General features: G+C 45.7%; 2 protein-coding genes across 8 annotated transcripts in view; both read right to left on the minus strand.

The window, feature by feature from the left end:
• LOC135911965 (isobutyryl-CoA dehydrogenase, mitochondrial-like) overlaps positions 1 to 17,447 on the minus strand; it is a 573,736-nt gene that overhangs the window by 262,047 nt on the left and 294,242 nt on the right. The window lies entirely within an intron of this gene.
• LOC135904093 (uncharacterized) lies at positions 13,067 to 17,269 on the minus strand. Of its 2 annotated transcripts, XR_011509039.1 has the most exons (3): positions 15,754 to 17,269; positions 14,540 to 14,655; positions 13,067 to 13,936 (listed from the first exon to the last, which is right to left on the minus strand). XR_011509039.1 is itself a non-coding variant. In XM_065434692.2 (2 exons), the coding sequence occupies exons 1-2, from the start codon at positions 17,172 to 17,174 to the stop codon at positions 14,634 to 14,636; spliced, it is 1,443 nt and encodes a 480-aa protein (XP_065290764.2). In that variant the 5' UTR covers positions 17,175 to 17,269; the 3' UTR covers positions 13,067 to 14,633. The 2 variants fall into 2 exon arrangements, 1 of the variants encoding a protein (XP_065290764.2); XM_065434692.2 differs by having other exon boundaries at positions 13,067 to 14,655.

Genomic DNA, 17,447 nt, shown 5'->3' on the forward strand with positions numbered 1-17,447 from the left:
ACATTACTTCTTCTTACACAGCATCCCAGTCAATCATGATGTTGTGATAAGTAACCCACCAGTAAGACGATGTTGTAGAAAAAGAAAACGCTGAAATTAAGCCTGTAACACGTAGTAAGAGCTGATGGAACTCACTGCCGCGAATTAGAGGCAGACTAACATGTTTTTAGGACGAATAGTGCCAATAATTGAATAAGGCACTGTGAAATTACTTACTATAGCCAAAACGCGCATTGCCTAACGTTCCAGGTACAATAGATTACGTGTGAGCGTTACTACTACGCGATGCGCGAAAAAAAGACATTGCGTCTGAGGTGATTGTGATTTATTCTGACGAAATTAGAAGTGTGCGCAATTGTTGTTGTCACCAGCCTCTCCACAACTAAGATTTCCAATGAGCAAAGGATGATAACATGAGATGAAATGAAACAAACAAACAAACGTCCCGTCAACTAAATACATTTCGTAAACATGTTTAAACATTACGTGTTCTACGTCCTTCCATGAATGGCCGCACGTGCAACAAGGCATGCTTGAGCGACGTATGCGATACAGAAAGCTACTTGTATATGTAACTTTTAGCCTAATACGAGAGCGAGCATGAGAATCAATAAACAGGAAACTGTAGATCGGGGTCAACTCTACGCAGAAGACTGTTCACACAATTCGGGTCCAATCGGCGCACTTGTTTTATTGCAGTGGTGAACCTTGCAATCGGCGAACTAGCATAATTGATGATGATGGTGATGATGATGATGATGATGATGATGATGATTTGTAGTGTTTATTGGCGCAAGGTTCAAGTGTGGCCAAAGAGCGCCATGGCAGTGGTGATGAGTACTGAATGGACTAATGGCTGATGTGACGTGGCTGTAGAGAGGCCTAAAACTGAGAGCTATGGGTTGCTTAATATACATAAGGAATAAAAATATGACAATGGCTGAAGTAGGGTATGCTATAAGTATAGGACGTACAACAACGGTGTAATAGTGTTACGTGAATAAACTTGGACAGGTGATTGTTGATGACGAGTAGCAATACAGCCTCAGCGGATCCCTTGAGCACAAGGGCCCGGAGGCATGTGCTATAACAAAGGCTTACATCGCAACCGTGGCCTCTCACAAGAGGCTGTGTTACGAATTTCTTCAACAGAAAACGCGGAGCATGTCACCGTCGTTTAAAAATGCTAAGGTAGATTGCATGTCAAAAAGCGGTTCTCTGTCTAGAAACAGTGCCAGGTGAAGTGGTATACACTGACTATATGCTAAAGGGAAGTGCCTTTTCCTCTCGACTAGCGTTTCGCGGCATTCTAGGAAGACATGCTGAACACTGAGTGTCTCCCCACATCTACTGCACATTGGACGTTCACCGCCAGTCAACAAAAAGCTATGTGTACCGTAAGTGTGCCCTATTCTGGGACGACAGAATAGGACATCACTTCATCTGGACTTGGTGAGTGATGGCCAGTATCCTAAATGTCGCTTAACTATGTGGAGTTTATTAAAGGTTTCAGCGTCCCGCTTATGCTGCCAGTAGTTTCCCAGTTTCTTTTCCGTAAGTATGGCTTTAGGTCTGAGAACGGAACGGCTACGGACTTGTTGCAAGCTTTCGTGTCTAAGGAGGTAGCAATTCGGTCTGCCAGGACGTTACCTTCAATACCTCTGTGTCCAGGCACCCAGCATACCGTTACATGTTGGCCAGAGGCATAAACAGTACAGAGGAAAGAGGAAAGATCTGCAATTACTGGATTTGTGTGGTTTAAGCATGACATCAATGTTTTCACAACACTTAATGAGTCTGTGTATATGACCGCCTTATGTAGATTTAACTGTTCGATGTGTTTCGCAGCCGACCATAGTGTATACGCCTCTGCTGTAAAGATGCTTTTTTGATGGCGCAGAACATCGGACTCAGAAAAGGCTGGGCCGACGGCTGCATACGACACGCCAGCATGTGATTTAGACGCATCTATGTAGTACTCTGGACATGAGTATTTCAATTGTAATTCCAGAAAATGCATATGAATGTGGGCCTCTGGAGCGTGCGTCGTTACCTCTACAAATGACGTGTCACAGTTAATGATGCACCACAACCACGGCGGAAACGGCTTGGCAGAAGCCATTAGACGATTTTCATGTATAGGAACATCCATATCCCCGCTCAGCTTTCTCACATGGATCGAGAATGGCTCTCTGGCTGTAGGTTTGTTATGAAAGAGCGTTGCAGAGGTCATATCGTTTATGGTAGGATAACAAGGATGGTTTTTGTTAGCGTGTACTTTAAGAAGATAATTAAAAGTAAAATGTGACCGCTTCAGATCAAGCGACCATTCATTCGATTCGACATAGAGGCTTTCAATCGGACTCGTCCTAAAGGCACCGGTGGCGAGGCGGATACCAAGATGATCCACCGGGTCCGGCATCTTGAGCGCACTGGGTGTAGCAGAGTGATACACTACGGCACCGTACTCTAACCGCGATCGTACAGGGCTCCTGTAGAGGTTCATGGGGCAAGTTGACTTCGCCGATACTGTCCGAGCAGCTGCTTGCATCTGCGCAGCATCCTTCAAGGCATCGTGACGTCAACGTGACGAAGCATGTCGCCGCCAAGGGTATAAGAAGACGGAACCACCTTCGGGGAGGCATTTTGGCAGCAGCAGCGGCAGCAGCTTGATCGACCGACTCTGAACAATATTTCTGCTGCACTTTTGCAGGTCAGTTGAAAATTTCCATTGGAATATTTTGCTTAAATTGGTTACCTTTGCTGCTGCTGCTGCCGCCGCTCTGCTTCTTTTTTTTCTTCTTCTTCTCATTGTGCGTTTCTAGAAAAAAACGCGTGTGAACTTGTGTCTAGCCTTACCTTGTTATGGCTCCGGAAGTGTGTCCTGCCTGCAATAAGGATTGTCAAGATGAGGAGGGTTTTGCGTGTGTCAGTTGTACTTACGTATATCACTTCGGAAAGTGTTCAGGAGTTGCAGAATCGACATTCAGGTCAAAAGGCGAAACATGGCGTAAAGCATGGTGCTGTCCAACATGTCGGACCACAAGCACAAAGAGCCGCCAGAGTGGCAGGTCGAACTCTGAACAGGACACTGATTATGCCAGCTTGATATTGAGCATAAATGACAAGCTGGCACAGCTGATGACACTAAAAAGCACGGTGGAAAGCATTGAACAGTCAGTGCAGACAATGTCTGATCAGTAAGACACAATTCTTCAGCACATTACCCGCCAAGATAAGGACATAGCCGAGCTAAGGAAACGAGTGGACATCATTGAGAGTAGGGAACGTTCACTTGACTGTGAGCAGATAGCAAAGGATATCAATGACCTGGAGTGGCAAAGCAGGAAATTAAACCTTGAATTCCATGGCGTTCCGGAAAGTAAGGATGAGGACCTGCTGTCGAAGCTTAATGCTGTAACGAGCAGGGTGAACCTTCCCATGCTAACTGTGAATGATGTGGCCGCTGTGCATCGGCTGCCAGCGCCTAAACATAAGGTCCCAGCAATTATTGTCCGATTCGCAAGACAGTCGCAGAAAGATCTGTTCTTGAGCAAGAAGGGAGAACTGAATAAATTGAAAACAAACTGTTTTATGCTCGAAAATTTGACAAAGAGGAACAAGGAGTTGCTCAAAGATGCAAAGAACTGGGCGAAAAACAGCAACTTTAAGTATGTGTGGCACAGAAATGGGAGAATTTTTGTGAGACAGCGAGACGGAACAAATGCAGTTCACATTGCTTACACAGCGGATTTGAATAATATAGTACAGTTTCTTTCCTTGTGTCTCGTTTTGTTAGTTTTTCACAAGTTACAATGGAAAGTGCACTTTCGTCGTTGTACATGGCGGTATATGCTTCTTGCTGTGTAATGCCACGTGATTTTTTGGATCTTTCTAGATCTCAGACATTGCAGTCTTTCAGCGTGTTTCATTTAAATGCTCAGTCTGCGGTATCTAAGACAGCTGATCTCGAGTTTCTTTTTACGCAACTGGGTTTTGCAAACCTGGTATGGTGAACATAGCAGTATATTCAAGCTTCCTTTGTATGATACATTTGTTTTAAATCGCACGAATAGTCGCGGTGGTGGCGTACTATTGGTGGTAAAAAAGCACTTTCAGTGTGATGTGTTACCTGAATTTTCTGTCATCAACTCTGATTATGAAATTCTGTCTCTTGTTATCGAAAATAAGGTTGTGGCGGTCGTATATCGCCCTCCAAGCGGAAATTTGAAATCCTTCTTCGATTTTCTTGACCTTTTTTTGTCTTTCATAAGTGAAAACAAATACGATGTCATTTTAGGAGGTGATTTTAATATCAACCTTCTTGCAGATAACCCCACAAAAAAGAATTCCAAAATCTATTAAATTCTTTTGCCCTCTTAAACGTGATATGCGATCCCACACGTGTTACATTGCAGACTGAATCACTACTTGATCTACTTATAACCAATATGCACATGCCTATTCTGAAAGCAGGCGTAATAGATGCTGATATCAGTGACCACCGCGGCGTTTTTATGTGCGTTCCGAAAAGCAAATTTCCAAATTCAAAAAAGATACCAAAGTTATTTCAAGATATGTCGACAAAAAACCTGCACAGTTTCAAAGAGAAAGTTCGTAATCATGACTGGAGAAATGTTCTTGAGGAAACAAGTGCCGAAAAGGCTTATGTTTTGTTTTTAACGGCTTTTTGTGTATATACAGCGAGTTCTTCCCTTATAAACATGCACAGGAACGAAGGAACATAAGGAAGCCATGGATCACACCTGAATTGCTGAAGAAAATTTACAAAAAGGATAGGCTATACAAGAAGTTTGAAAAAACTCGAGACCCGGATAGGCTTAAGGCTTTTAAAATGTTCAGAAATAAAACTGACGGCGGAAATACGCAGAGCACGTGATCAATATCTCTGTAGCCAGTTTTGCTGCTCGATGAATAAGTCGGATGAATTATGGAGGAAATTGAATGAGCTTCTAAGCAGATCTACAGGCCCAAACCCAGTAACAAAAATTCATACTCAAGATGAAGAACTCACAGGCACTGATTTAGCAAACGCATTCAACATATACTTCACAGAGATAACTAGTAATTTCGTTGATTCTAATACTCTTCATATAAGAAACGAAAAGTCAATGTTCTTAACACCAACATCAGTATCAGAGGTCATGTCGGTTTTCATGGGGCTAAAAGATAGCAAATGTTGTGACGCAGACGGAATTGTAATAAAACCGGTGAAGTTTGTGATAGGAGACATAGCAGAGTGTTTAGCTCACATATATAACCTTTGCTTATCTCAAGGAACATTTCCGGGGCAAATGCAGCTCGCCAAAGTGAGCGTATTGCACAAAAGAGGTAGTAAGAATGATTTTACAAATTTTAGACCAGTATCCATACTACCCGTTTTCTCAAAAGGCTTTGAAAAAATAATTCTTACTAGAATGACAAATTTTTGCGAACAATGCAATATCATTCATGACGCGCAGTATGGCTTCCGGAAATATCGATCAACAGAAATGGCACTGTTAGAGCAAAAAGAATTTATCCTGAAATCGCTTGAAGATAAAGAAGTAGCCCTTGGAATATACGTAGATTTCACGAAAGCTTTCGATTATTTAAATCACTCTATCCTGCTAAAGAAACTTGATATGTACGGATTCCGCGGAACGGTTCTATCCCTACTGACGTCATACCTTAGTGAGCGCAAGCAGTACGTATATTTAAATGGCTGCTCTTATAATATATTACCAATTTCTGCCGGCGTACCTCAAGGGAGTATTCTGGGCCCATTTTTGTTTAACTTATATTTGAATGACATTGTTAACGTCGATCCTATGGTGAAATTTGTCATTTATGCTGATGATGTGACACTGTTATTCGCTGCAGAAAGTACGAATGAGCTGATTCTGAGAGCGAACAGAACGCTTGTGAAATTAGACACATGGGCGCAACTTAACAAACTGAAAATAAACGTTAGTAAAACGAAGGCTGTCATATACCGTGCGAAAAACAAGAAAATTAACATTACCTCAGACATTAAGCTGCAAAACTCAAAGGTAGAACTAGTAAGCGCATTTAAAATACTTGGAGTGTATTTCAGCGAAAATATGACCTGGGACGCTCATATCGACCACGTTGTGCCAAACTGTCTCGCATCGTTGGATTGACATACGCAAACAGATACATTCTACCGTCAAAGGTTAAGCTTCTATTGTACAATGCGTTATTTCACTCGCATATTAATTATTGCCAATTAGTTTGGGGGAACACAACAAAAGGTAATTTGCAAAGAATTATGATATTACAGAAAAAAATGTTACGAAATATTGAAAACGTTCCCATGAGTCACCCTTCCCACCCTCTGTTCTTGAAGTACTGTGTAATGAAAATAGACGAGCTATATCCGCATTGCCTGTGTTCACGTTATAAGCTTGAAGTAAAAAATAACAGCTATTCCCTACTACGGCTGGCATCGCTTTCTAAAAGGACCACACCTTATGAAAATCGAAACACATAGCCATGGCTAATCAAAACGTGCAGAACCGGATACGGACAACAAATGGTAAACAGAACCCTACCGCATTTGCTAAATTTCTGCCATAAAAACGGTTTCACTCCTGAAACAGCATCGAACCAGAAACTGAAATTGTTCTTCCGTGACAAAGTTCCTTTCCCATGACAGAATTTCATGTGGTTTTTTTCATCTCTGCGCATGTACGATATACGCATTGCAATGTACCAATGTACAGTTTCATACTACACCAAAGTGTGCCGTTTTATTTTTCGTTTTTTCCTTCATTATGTAGTGCTTTTTACTTGCAGTTTTTCATGTTTGTACGTTTTTCTATAACATTGTTCTATCACGCAGTTAACAAACATTTTATTTCTACAGTAACTTATTCTCAATGTTATCGACAAGTTATTGCTGCATTAGTATTTATTATTTGTTTGTGGTTTTTTATGTTGCCATGCGAAAAAAGTGTTCGTTTCTTCTATGTTGTACTCCGGGGAGCTGGGAACTAGTCAAGCTGACTTGTCAGCTTTTTTTCCCGCACTCCCTCACTTCATGAGTGAAATAAAGATTATTATTATTATTATATTATTATTATTTCCTGTCGCTTGCCCATGTTGTGTGTGACAGTATTTTCAGGATGTTCATTGTTTTAAGGCATTTAGTTTTTCAGAGACTTGATATGATGAATGAAGGTTAGCTTTGAGCCAAGTATTATGCGTAAAAAATTTATGTTCAGTGTTGAGTTGTATGTGTTGTCCATGCAGCATAATATCAGGATCTTGTATCAAGCCTCTCTTTCTAGAAAAAAGTACACTGGTGCTTTTGAGGGGGTTTAGCTTGAAGTCATTTTCATTTGCCCATTTTGAGACCTTGTTCAGTCCGAGTTGGACTTGGCGCTCGCAGACTGCTAAGTTACAAGACCTAGATCCTGGTTGCACATCATTCACATATATTGAATAAAACATTGAGGATGGAATGCCTTTGTGAAGGGAATTCATTTTTCGCAATGAAGAGGGTGCAACTGAGCACGCCTTCTTGTGGCACACCAGCCTCTTGAGTGAAAAGCCTGGACAGGGCATTGCCCACTCCAGCACGGAAGGTGCGGTTATACAAGTAGTTTTCTATCATGTTTAGCATATTGCCGCGTGCGCTCATCGCAGATAGGTCTCGGAGGATTCCGAACCGCCATGTTGTATCATAGGCTTTCTCCAAGTCGAGAAATACAGAGAGAAAAATTGTTTGTGTATATAAGCCTTTCTAATGTTTGCCTCAATGCAAACATGGTGTTCTATTGTTGACCTACCTTCCCTGAAACCACATTCAAGGGGATCAAGCAGACGGTTGCTTTCCAGGAAATAGATTAGTCACCGATTTACCATTTTTTCATACAACGTACACATACAGCTTGTTAGTGCTATTGGTCTATAACTGCTGGCTAATGCGGGGTCCTTGCCTTGTTTAAGAATTGGGATGACGATCGCTTCTTTCCACGAGGATAGAATATGCCCAGATATCCACATGGTGTTGTAAAGAGACAGAAGTGTGTTCAATGTTTGTGCGTTCATATTCTTGATCATTGCATACATTATGCGGTCACCACCTGGTGCTGAGTTGCTGCAGGAATTCAGAGAAGCCTTCAGTTCGGCGAGACTAAACGGACGGTTTGTAAGGTTCATCTGCTGCGCACTTTAGTTCAATGCGCTCTCGCTTTATGCGTTCCTTGAACTTTAGGAATGTTGGCGCATAGTGTGATGCACTAGAAATATTTTCAAAATGCTTACCCAGGAAGTCTGCCTGATCTTTCATGATGTCCCCTTGAACGTTTATTAAAGGGAGTCGCCGTGTTTCCCTGCTTTTTAGTTTGTTCACCCGGTTCCACACCTTACCCTCATCCTTGTACGAATTGATGCTACATATTATGTACCTTTCCCAACTTTCTCGCTTGGCACGTCGACGTGTTCTCCGGCCCTGTGATTTTGCCTTCTTGAAATTAATGAAGTTCTCCGCAGTTGGAGAGTCACGAAGCAGGCCCCATGCTTTATTTTGTTTTTTCCGTGCTTCTTTGCATTCGTTGGTCCACCAAGGCAAACGACGCTTATTAGCAAGTCCGTTAGTTTGCTTTATGCATTTTTCAGCGGCGTCAATAAAATATGTAACCTCCTGAAACAGTTCCCAATTCGACGACTCAGTTTTCCATCGGGGAATCTGTGGAGGGCAATCAGCTCGTTTTGTTAAATTTAAGAGAATAGGAAAGTGGTCACTTCCGTAAGGGTTTTGCAGGACTTTCCAATCAAAGTACGGCATTAAAGATGGAGAGGCTATGGTTAAGTCTATTGAATAATATGATTTATGTGTAGTGCTATAAAAGGTGGGTTCTTTTTTACTCAGAAGAACCGCACCGGTACATAAAAGAAAGTCTTCTACAGTATGCCCTCTTGCATCGCAGCGCGAGTCACCCCACAGCGTATTATGGGCGTTACCATCACCGGTTAAAATGAATGGCTCAGGAAGCTGATTGGCAAGCGTTTAAGGTTCCCTTAGATGCAAACAATGTTCGGGTGGCACGTAGAGTGAACAGACCGTAACCAGCCTGTCTAATAGTATCGCCCTAACTGCTACTGCCTCTAAATTAGTTTGAAGGTGGAGGTGTTGGCAAGGAACTGACCTCTGAGTTATAATAGCCACGCCGCCAGATGCGGCATGGCTTTGCGGAATAATGTGTATTGTGTTAGGAAATTTGCATTTGATGTTTTCATGTGGGTTTCCTGAACGCAGAACAACCTAGGGTTAAACTCTTGTACTATTTCTTTGATGTCATCTAAGTTGTTTAGGATGCCACGGGCATTCCAATCAATAATTTTTACAGCCATTTTATTAGGATGAGAAACGTTCTGTGTTCCGGTGTGTAATGGTGTACCTTAGGTAACAGGACCGTCGTCTGGCCCTATTACGGGTTTTTGTTTGTTTTGGGGAGCTCGAGAGAGCCACGCCAGTTTTTGGGCAGCAAACGTGCCGTTGTTGTGTCCATTGCCTCCTGGGAGGCACTGGACGTCAGCGTGTGCGGGCTGCTAGTTTGTTTCTCAGACCTCGCCTGGCGAGGCGTGGCGTTGAGTCCCGACGTACTCGGGAAAGCCGGCGTCTGTGTCTTCGCGGGTGGAGCAGATTTGACTGCTGCCACCTTGGGAGCGGGGGGTGCCACAGCCAACGACTCGCTGTGCGCGGGCCAGGCAGGTGGCGCAGGCCGGTGCGGCGCCGCCCCCTGGCGCGTCGCATCGGCATACGTTGTGGTATGGAATGGTGAGCACCTTTTACGTGCTTCCTTGAAAGAGATGTTCTCATTACTTTTAGGGTGATAATTTCATCTTCTTTTTTTCCAGTTGGGACAAGATCGGGAGTATGCTGAATGTTCACCATCACAGCTTACGCAGTGAGGTGCCGCTTCACATTTATCTGAGGTGTGGCCTTGGACTCCACATTTCGCACATGTGAGTTTACCACGGCAGCTCTGCGATCCATGGCCAAATCTTTGACATTGGAAGCATCTTCTTGGATTAGGGATGTATGGTCCGACAGCTATCTTTGTGTATCCGGTTTCTATGGTTTGTGGCTGATCGCAAGTGGCAAAGGTGAGGATCAGGTGCTTTGTAAAAATTTCTTTATTTTCTCTTCTGATAATGATGCGCTGTACGTTAGTTATATATTGCACTTTCCAGCCCTGTAATAGCCCTGTTTCGAACAAGTCGTTGAGATTTGCATCAGATACTACACCGCGTGCTGTGTTCATAGACCGATGAGGGGAAACGGTAACAGGAATATCTCCAAATGCCACAAGGTTGCTTAATTTGTTGGGCTTTTCTTTATCATGGATTTTAAGCAGGAGGTCCCCGCTCGCCGCTTTGGTGACCTTATAACCTGGGCCAAGTGCATCAGTCAAGCCTTTTGCGACAATAAATGGGGATACGGTTCTAGCTGGTTTTTCATGTTTTTCACTGTGTACAACTTGAAAGCAGGGGAAAGTTTCTTTCGGTTTGAAGAGGCTTAGTATTTCATCGGTGCGTCCCCTCTTTCGAGGGTGACGATCAAGTAGACGTGGAAAAGCAGATGTTCCCATAATATTTCGGTCATTTTCGGCGGCAATAGCGGCCACCCACCACGGAGCCCTTCAAGGGCACGCTGTAGCACTTAACGTGTAAGGCTGCAGACGCCAGCCGTGCATTGCTACTATAACCTAAAATAACATACCCAAGAGAGGGCATATAAACAAGGTTAACCCAAGCCGCCTACGAAAATGTAGAAGTAACAGAAGGGAAGAGAAGACAGGGCAGCTGAGAAAGTGTACAGGAAAGCAAAAGTTCGGAGAGGGGGACAGGAAAAGGCAACCAGCCGATTTCCCATGGGTGGGTCAGCCCATGGGTACCGTCTACATGAAGCGGAGGCCAAAGAGGTGTGTTGCCTCCTTCGAGGGGCCTTAAAGGTCTGGACATTCGGCATCGGCTCAACCCCCAGCATCCCCTTTTCCCCGGACCCGGCTGAGCCACGCACGGCTACACGTGGGAAGGTTCAACCCTCGTGTGTTCGGGTACGTGGTGTCGCAACACACCAAACGCCTGCTGACGCAGACGCTCAGTCGGGGAACTTGCATACTTGTTCTGTTCTAATGTTAGCATGAGCCTTCGTAATTTTAAGGGATTGTGACAGGAGCGGTACGATGTGCTTTTCTAGCCAGTTTGTCGGCTTCAGTGTTTTCTGCTACATCGCCATGACCAGGAGATCCATTCCTGCTTCATCTGATGGCCTGGCAATGCAGCTGTACCTAGGGTATCGAACCGGAACTGAACTGAAAACATAAAACCGGAAAGTTCTTTTTGCTCGAACTGAAACTAAACCAGAATGTTACATTTTTTTTGTTATGACCGATATGACAAGGAAAAATTAACGGTTTTTGGTTCAGGTTGGCCACCTTTTCAGGAGCTTTTTATCCTTTGCCTGCACTTATAGCTCAGTTACGCTACCTGATTTGTAAATACACAGCGTCTTCCCATGATTTTAAATGTAGCAACGCCAATAGTACAGTTTTCGTCACATTGCTTCATGGGGCAGACTAGGTGTATTAATGTGACATTATTTGTATCGCACCAAGACAGGCCGTTCTTTAAGAAAGTGTTTCTGTGCCATTGACCGGACATATCAAAGGAAGGAGCCATCAAGACTCTTAGAATATTTAGCTAACACAGACCTAAATTGAAAGCAATAAACGGGTCCTTCGAACAAGAACGTGTATATATATTCGCTTCATACTTCCTTTGCTCATCATTACTCCTCAGCCTCTTATCTTACTCTTCATCTGTTTGAGTTGAACCAGAATTGAACCATTTTCGATGAACCGAAATGAAAACCGCAACGAAACATTTTCGGTTCAACGATTTGGCCGTAGCTATATGAAAGTAAATCTGATAAGTCCCCATTATGTTTGGATCATGCGGTCAAAAGCACTGCGAACAATGAAGGGCCAATTTTGAGTTGACACTTATGCTGCTGCATTAGTCCCATGCAACTTTTTCCAGGTTTCGCGCCCTTCTTAAGAGCTTCGGAAACATGAAACCACTATAGCGAACTTCATAGAGATAAGTTATCTCGGTACATCTTCCAAAACGCTCTACAGCTTTCGGATTAAGATTTTTAATGCGTACTTCACGAACTTTCCCAGGGCTATATATGCATGTATCTATGCATCTGTGTGTATCTCTGCATCTTATAGTTGTATCTAACAATCTTCCCGCCTACCTGGGTCCCTGGGTAGTGCATGGTCGAATGGTTAGTGCATTGGGCCGCTGTGCTAAGGTAACATGGTGCGAAACCAACCAGCGGATCAACTTCGGTAACTGAGTATGCACCAATGTGTGAATACGTGCCTCTCTTCAACGGAGCTCGATCTTTCACGCCGACATGAGTCGGCGGGAGATGCGGGACTCGGTAGGTGCCGCTGTTCGAAGAAACTCTTTGACGCCGACTTGGAGCACTGTGTATCGGCCACTCGGTGTGTGATGGTCTTCAATGACCCTCTTGGAGGCCAGCTTGGGTCACTAGGTATGTGCCAGTGTGTGCGTGCCGCTCTTCAGTGAACGTCCTTAACTCCAGCTTGAGTAACTAGTTATGTGCCACTGGGACTGTGCCGTTCTACAATGGAGAAAAAATGCCTCTGCATTTCTTCGACGCTGAGTAGAATCGAGCCCAGGTCAGAAAGGTTTCTCAAGGCCCGTTACATTAGCAGGCTATGCCACCAGTGCACTGGGTAGGTGCCACTTTGCAATGAACCCCTTTCACGAAAACGTTTTAGCGAGCTGCGCCATGAACACACTGGGCATGTGTGGCTCTTCACTGAACATGGAGAGAACTTGGATCACTGAGTATGTACCCCTGAGTGTGCGGCTAGCAAAAGAACAATTCTTAGCCTTCCAAGGCGCCAGCGTGCCACGCTTCCCATCTCGGAGGCCACCTGTTGGCTTCTCGACAGTGCCAGCTGTTCCGGTGCGCAGTGACGACCACCAGCATGGATGCAACAAGAACAAGAAGTGTGTTTTATTCAGGGATGCTTACAGGTATATATAGCTTTGGTTGACTGTCCGATAACAGACACGTGCATGCTTCGTTGATCAGTCTGATCGGAAGGGGCCATTCCAGGAGCGCATGCGCGACCTGACGATACATCTTCCCCCGGGATAATGTTACAAGTTGAGAGTAAGATACGAGACTTGTTTAAAATCCCGGCCGTAATGCAGACGATTGGGTTGCTGTCTTTGTCGGGTGGATCGCCTTGGCACCGCTTGCGTGGGCAGCATTGTTGACTGTGAAGCAGCTGTCGTTGCTTGAAATGGCGTAGTTGCGGTTGGTTCTGATGGCGACGCCCTCCTAGGCATCGTCGCCTGGGAAAGCTCCTCGCTCTCGGATTCATCTTCTCCCAAGTCCGCGTGGAAAAGCTCACGTGTGGCTAGAAGGTGTTGCCGGTTGCGTCGGAGTATTTGGTTGTCCTCTGTAGCGACGCGACAGGACCTCGGCGCCACCAGGTCCATGACTCGAGCCTTGCGGTCCCACGTGTCTCCCCGTACTCTTACTACTGCATCTTTCTGGAGTTCGGGTAGGGGTTTCCTGCTTGCCAATTGCCGAGGTTGGCGCCTAAGTGCTTGTTTCCTGGGGCACGCCCAGAAGTCTGGCAGCCGCGTACGTAACCTTCTGCCCTGAAGCAATTCTCCTGGGGAGCGGCCGTCTTCAAGAGGGGCCGAACGATAAGAGAGTAGACCCAGCCAGAAGTCCTCCCTCGTTTCACTTGTTTTCTTCATGATCCTTTTGACGATTTGGACACCCTTCTCGGCGAGACCATTGGACTGCGGGAACCGTGGACTTGACGTCACGTGTTTGAAGTCGTATCTGGATGCGAACAGGGCAAATTCATGGGATGAGAACTGCGGACCGTTATCGGTGCAGACTTCCATGGGAATTCCGTATCGTGCAAAAACTGCACTAAGTTTACTTATGACAGTTCTTGTTGTTGTGTCAGCTAGTTTCTCGACTTCCGGAAAAATTGAGAATGCATCAAACACACATAAGTAGGAGGCTGCGCCGTACATGAAGAGATCAACCCCAACACGGTACCAGGCATGTTCTGGGATCTGTCGAGGTAATATCGGTTCGCTGGGCTGCTTATATGCGTATTTCTGACAAACGGCGCACTAAATTTTCGATGTCCCCGCTCAGTCCTGGCCAGAACACCAAGCGTCGGGCAATTGCTTTGCACTTATTGATGCCTAAGTGTCCTTCGTGAATACGAGTGAGCATCTCAGCTCTCATGAGCTTTGGAATAACAACCTTTGATCCCTTCATCACCATGCCTTGTACTTCTGATAATTCAGGGGAAACCGGTTTCATCGCGCCACTAATTTCTTCGCCGTTCCTAAGGCAGCGCAACACAATTTGCAAGTCTGGGTCAGCGGCTGTTGCTTCTGCTAGTCTGTCTAACATTTTCTTGCTCACCAATTCTGAAGCCACGCCCACTGCATGTATGTCGACGTCATCTGTGAAGCTATCCACGCTGCGGGGAGAGACAGGCGACGATCTGGATAGCATGTCAGCCAGGAGCAGTTCTTTCCCTGGGACAAAGTGAAGGGCATAATCGTATCTTAATAAGCGCAAGAAAAACGCTGTAATCTTGGAGGCATGTCTGCAATGGCTTTAGCCGCGATAGCTAGCAATGGTCTGTGGTCGGCTTCAACGATAAATTTGCGGCCATACACGAAGTGAAAAAATTTTTCGCACCCAAATGTTATAGCCATTGTTTCTTTTTCTATTTGGGCGTATCTTTGTTCCGCCTCGGACATTGTCCGGGAAGCGTAGGCTACTGGCCGCCAACTGTCACCATACCGCTGAAGTATGGCGGAGCCGATCCCATTCTGTGATGCGTCAGAAGAGATTTTGGTTTCTCGGGTCGGATCAAATATGGCTAGCAGTGGCGCACTGCTTAGAGTACGGCAGATAGCTTGCCACTCGTTGCAATGGTTTTGAGACCACTCAAAGAAAGTGTCCTTCTTAATTAGGCTTCGCAGTAGCGTTGTTCTTTCTGCCAAGTGAGGTATGTATTTACCGAAGTAGTTTACGACCCCCAACATTCTTTGGACGCCTGCTTTGTCGCTTGGCTGAGGCATTTCGCTTAATGCTGACGTCATTGTTGGGTTCGGACTTATTCCGTGTTGGCTGATCACATCACCCAAGAAGTCAATTTTAGTCAGCCCGAATCTACATTTTGTTGCATTAAACGTTAGGCCGGCCTTCCTTGCTAAATTCAGAACCGTACGGAGGCGGCTATCATGCTCTTCCCTCGTGCTCCCCCATACGAGTATGTCGTCGATATATATACGCACACCTGGGGCCTGGTCAAATATTTCATTCGTGGCTTTTTGGAAGACTTCCGGTGCGGAAGCGATTCCGAAGGGCAGTCTCAAGAAGCGATAACGACCAAACGGCGTTCCTATTGTGCATATCCTTGAAGTGGCATCATCAAGAGGGATTTGATGAAAACCCGAGTACGCGTCGAGGCGCGTAAAAAAAGTTGCTCCGGCCAGCTCTGCCTCAATATCTTCTCTTTTGGGCAATCGATAGTGCTCTCGCTTTATGCCTGCGTTAATGCGCCTGGGATCAATGCATATGCGAAGTTTGCCATCCTTTTTCCTTGCCGCGACAAAAGGGCTTACCCAATCCGTCGGCTCGCTGACTTGACGATAATGCCTGCACGTTGCATGCGGTCCAACTCTTCTCGGAGAGGCTCGCGCAATGCCAGGGGCACCCGTCGCACCGGCTGGACCACCGGCGTTGCTTCCTCCCGCAGGACCATGTGGTACGGGCGTGCCAGGCAGCCGATACCCTGAAACAACCCTGGGAATTCCTTCGTCATTTGGTCAGTACTGTTCATGTGAACAGAATCCACAGTACGCGACACCAGTCCCAAAGTTTCGCTCGCCGACAGCCCAAGGATGGCTTGGTTGCTCTTCCTGACGATAAAAAAATCAAAGTACTGGCTCCGGTTGTTCACAGTCACTGGTAGCGTAGCCACGCCGATATGCTTGATGACGTTGCCACTGTATGAGCGCAGAACAGAGTGGTTTGTCTTCAAACATTGATTCACCTTGAGCCTTTGAAAAATGGTGTAAGGCAGCAAGTTGGCTTGCGAGCCCGTGTCTACCTTCAGAGACACCAGTTGGGACGCGACTTGGGCGTCGATAACCCAATCAGCTTTGTTGCCCACGCCAACATCCAGGATTTCAAAATCGGCGTGCTCGTCCCTCACAGCGCTTATTTGAGGACCTTTCCTACAACAAGCCGAAAAGTGGTTAGCGCCACGGCACGAGAAACATGTTTTTCCAAACTCTGGGCACCTTCCACGTTCGTGGATGCGGTTGCACTTGGAACATTTGAATTGCCTCTTTGTTTTGATCTGCGCTACTTCCGTTTCAGGTTGAGCGTAACTTTGCTCGGAGCCTGAGGCAAGTTCCTCGCGTGCCAGACATTTGCACTGCACACGCTGAACATTCGAACTGCGCATTTCTATTGGTGCCACTTGTTTTTCTGCTTGAACCCATGCATTGTTTTGCTCGGCGCATACTTCTTCCGCCTTGCAGATTTCTTCGGCTTTGCGCAATGTAAGGTCCTTAACCTTCAGCAACTTCTTTCGCAATTCCGGGTTAACGGTGCCGAAAACAATCTGGTCTCTGACCATAGAATCACTTAGGTCCCCAAAATTGCAACTTTGGGCTAGCTTCCTCAGGTCTCGAGCGAAATGCTCAAAAGGGTCCCCCTCCGCTTGAGTCCTTGTACGGAAGACATACCGTTCATGCACCTCGTTTTGCTGTTGCCGACAATATTCTTCAAACTTTCCCGTCACTGTTCCATAATCCTCTTTACTTTCGTCGTCCGAAAACGAAAAATTGTTGAATACCTCTAGGGCGTCCTCTCCGGCAATGGTGAGCAGGAGCGCAGTCTTGGCTGGCTCGGACCTCGGTGCTTTCGCCGTTTCTGTTGCTTGCAAGAACAGCTCGAATCTCTGCTTGAACAGCCACCAATTCCTTGCGGTGTTCCCGGACAGCACCAGCGGTTGCGGCGGCTTCACTAAATCCATCTTGTCGGTTCACTGAGACGCCCGTCTTTCGATGCGTTCCTGCTTGAGCAATTCTACCCCACTTCTGACACCATGTTCCGGTGCGCAGTGACGACCACCAGCATGGATGCAACAAGAACAAGAAGTGTGTTTTATTCAGGGATGCTTACAGGTATATATAGCTTTGGGTGACTGTCCGATAACAGACACGTGCTTCGTTGATCAGTCTGATCGGAAGGGGCCATTCCAGGAGCGCATGCGCGACCTGACGATACCGACAGCCCAAGGATGGCA

The sequence above is a fragment of the Dermacentor albipictus genome, chromosome 10, assembly GCF_038994185.2.
Source record: "Dermacentor albipictus isolate Rhodes 1998 colony chromosome 10, USDA_Dalb.pri_finalv2, whole genome shotgun sequence".
NCBI classification, from domain to species: domain Eukaryota; kingdom Metazoa; phylum Arthropoda; class Arachnida; order Ixodida; family Ixodidae; genus Dermacentor; species Dermacentor albipictus.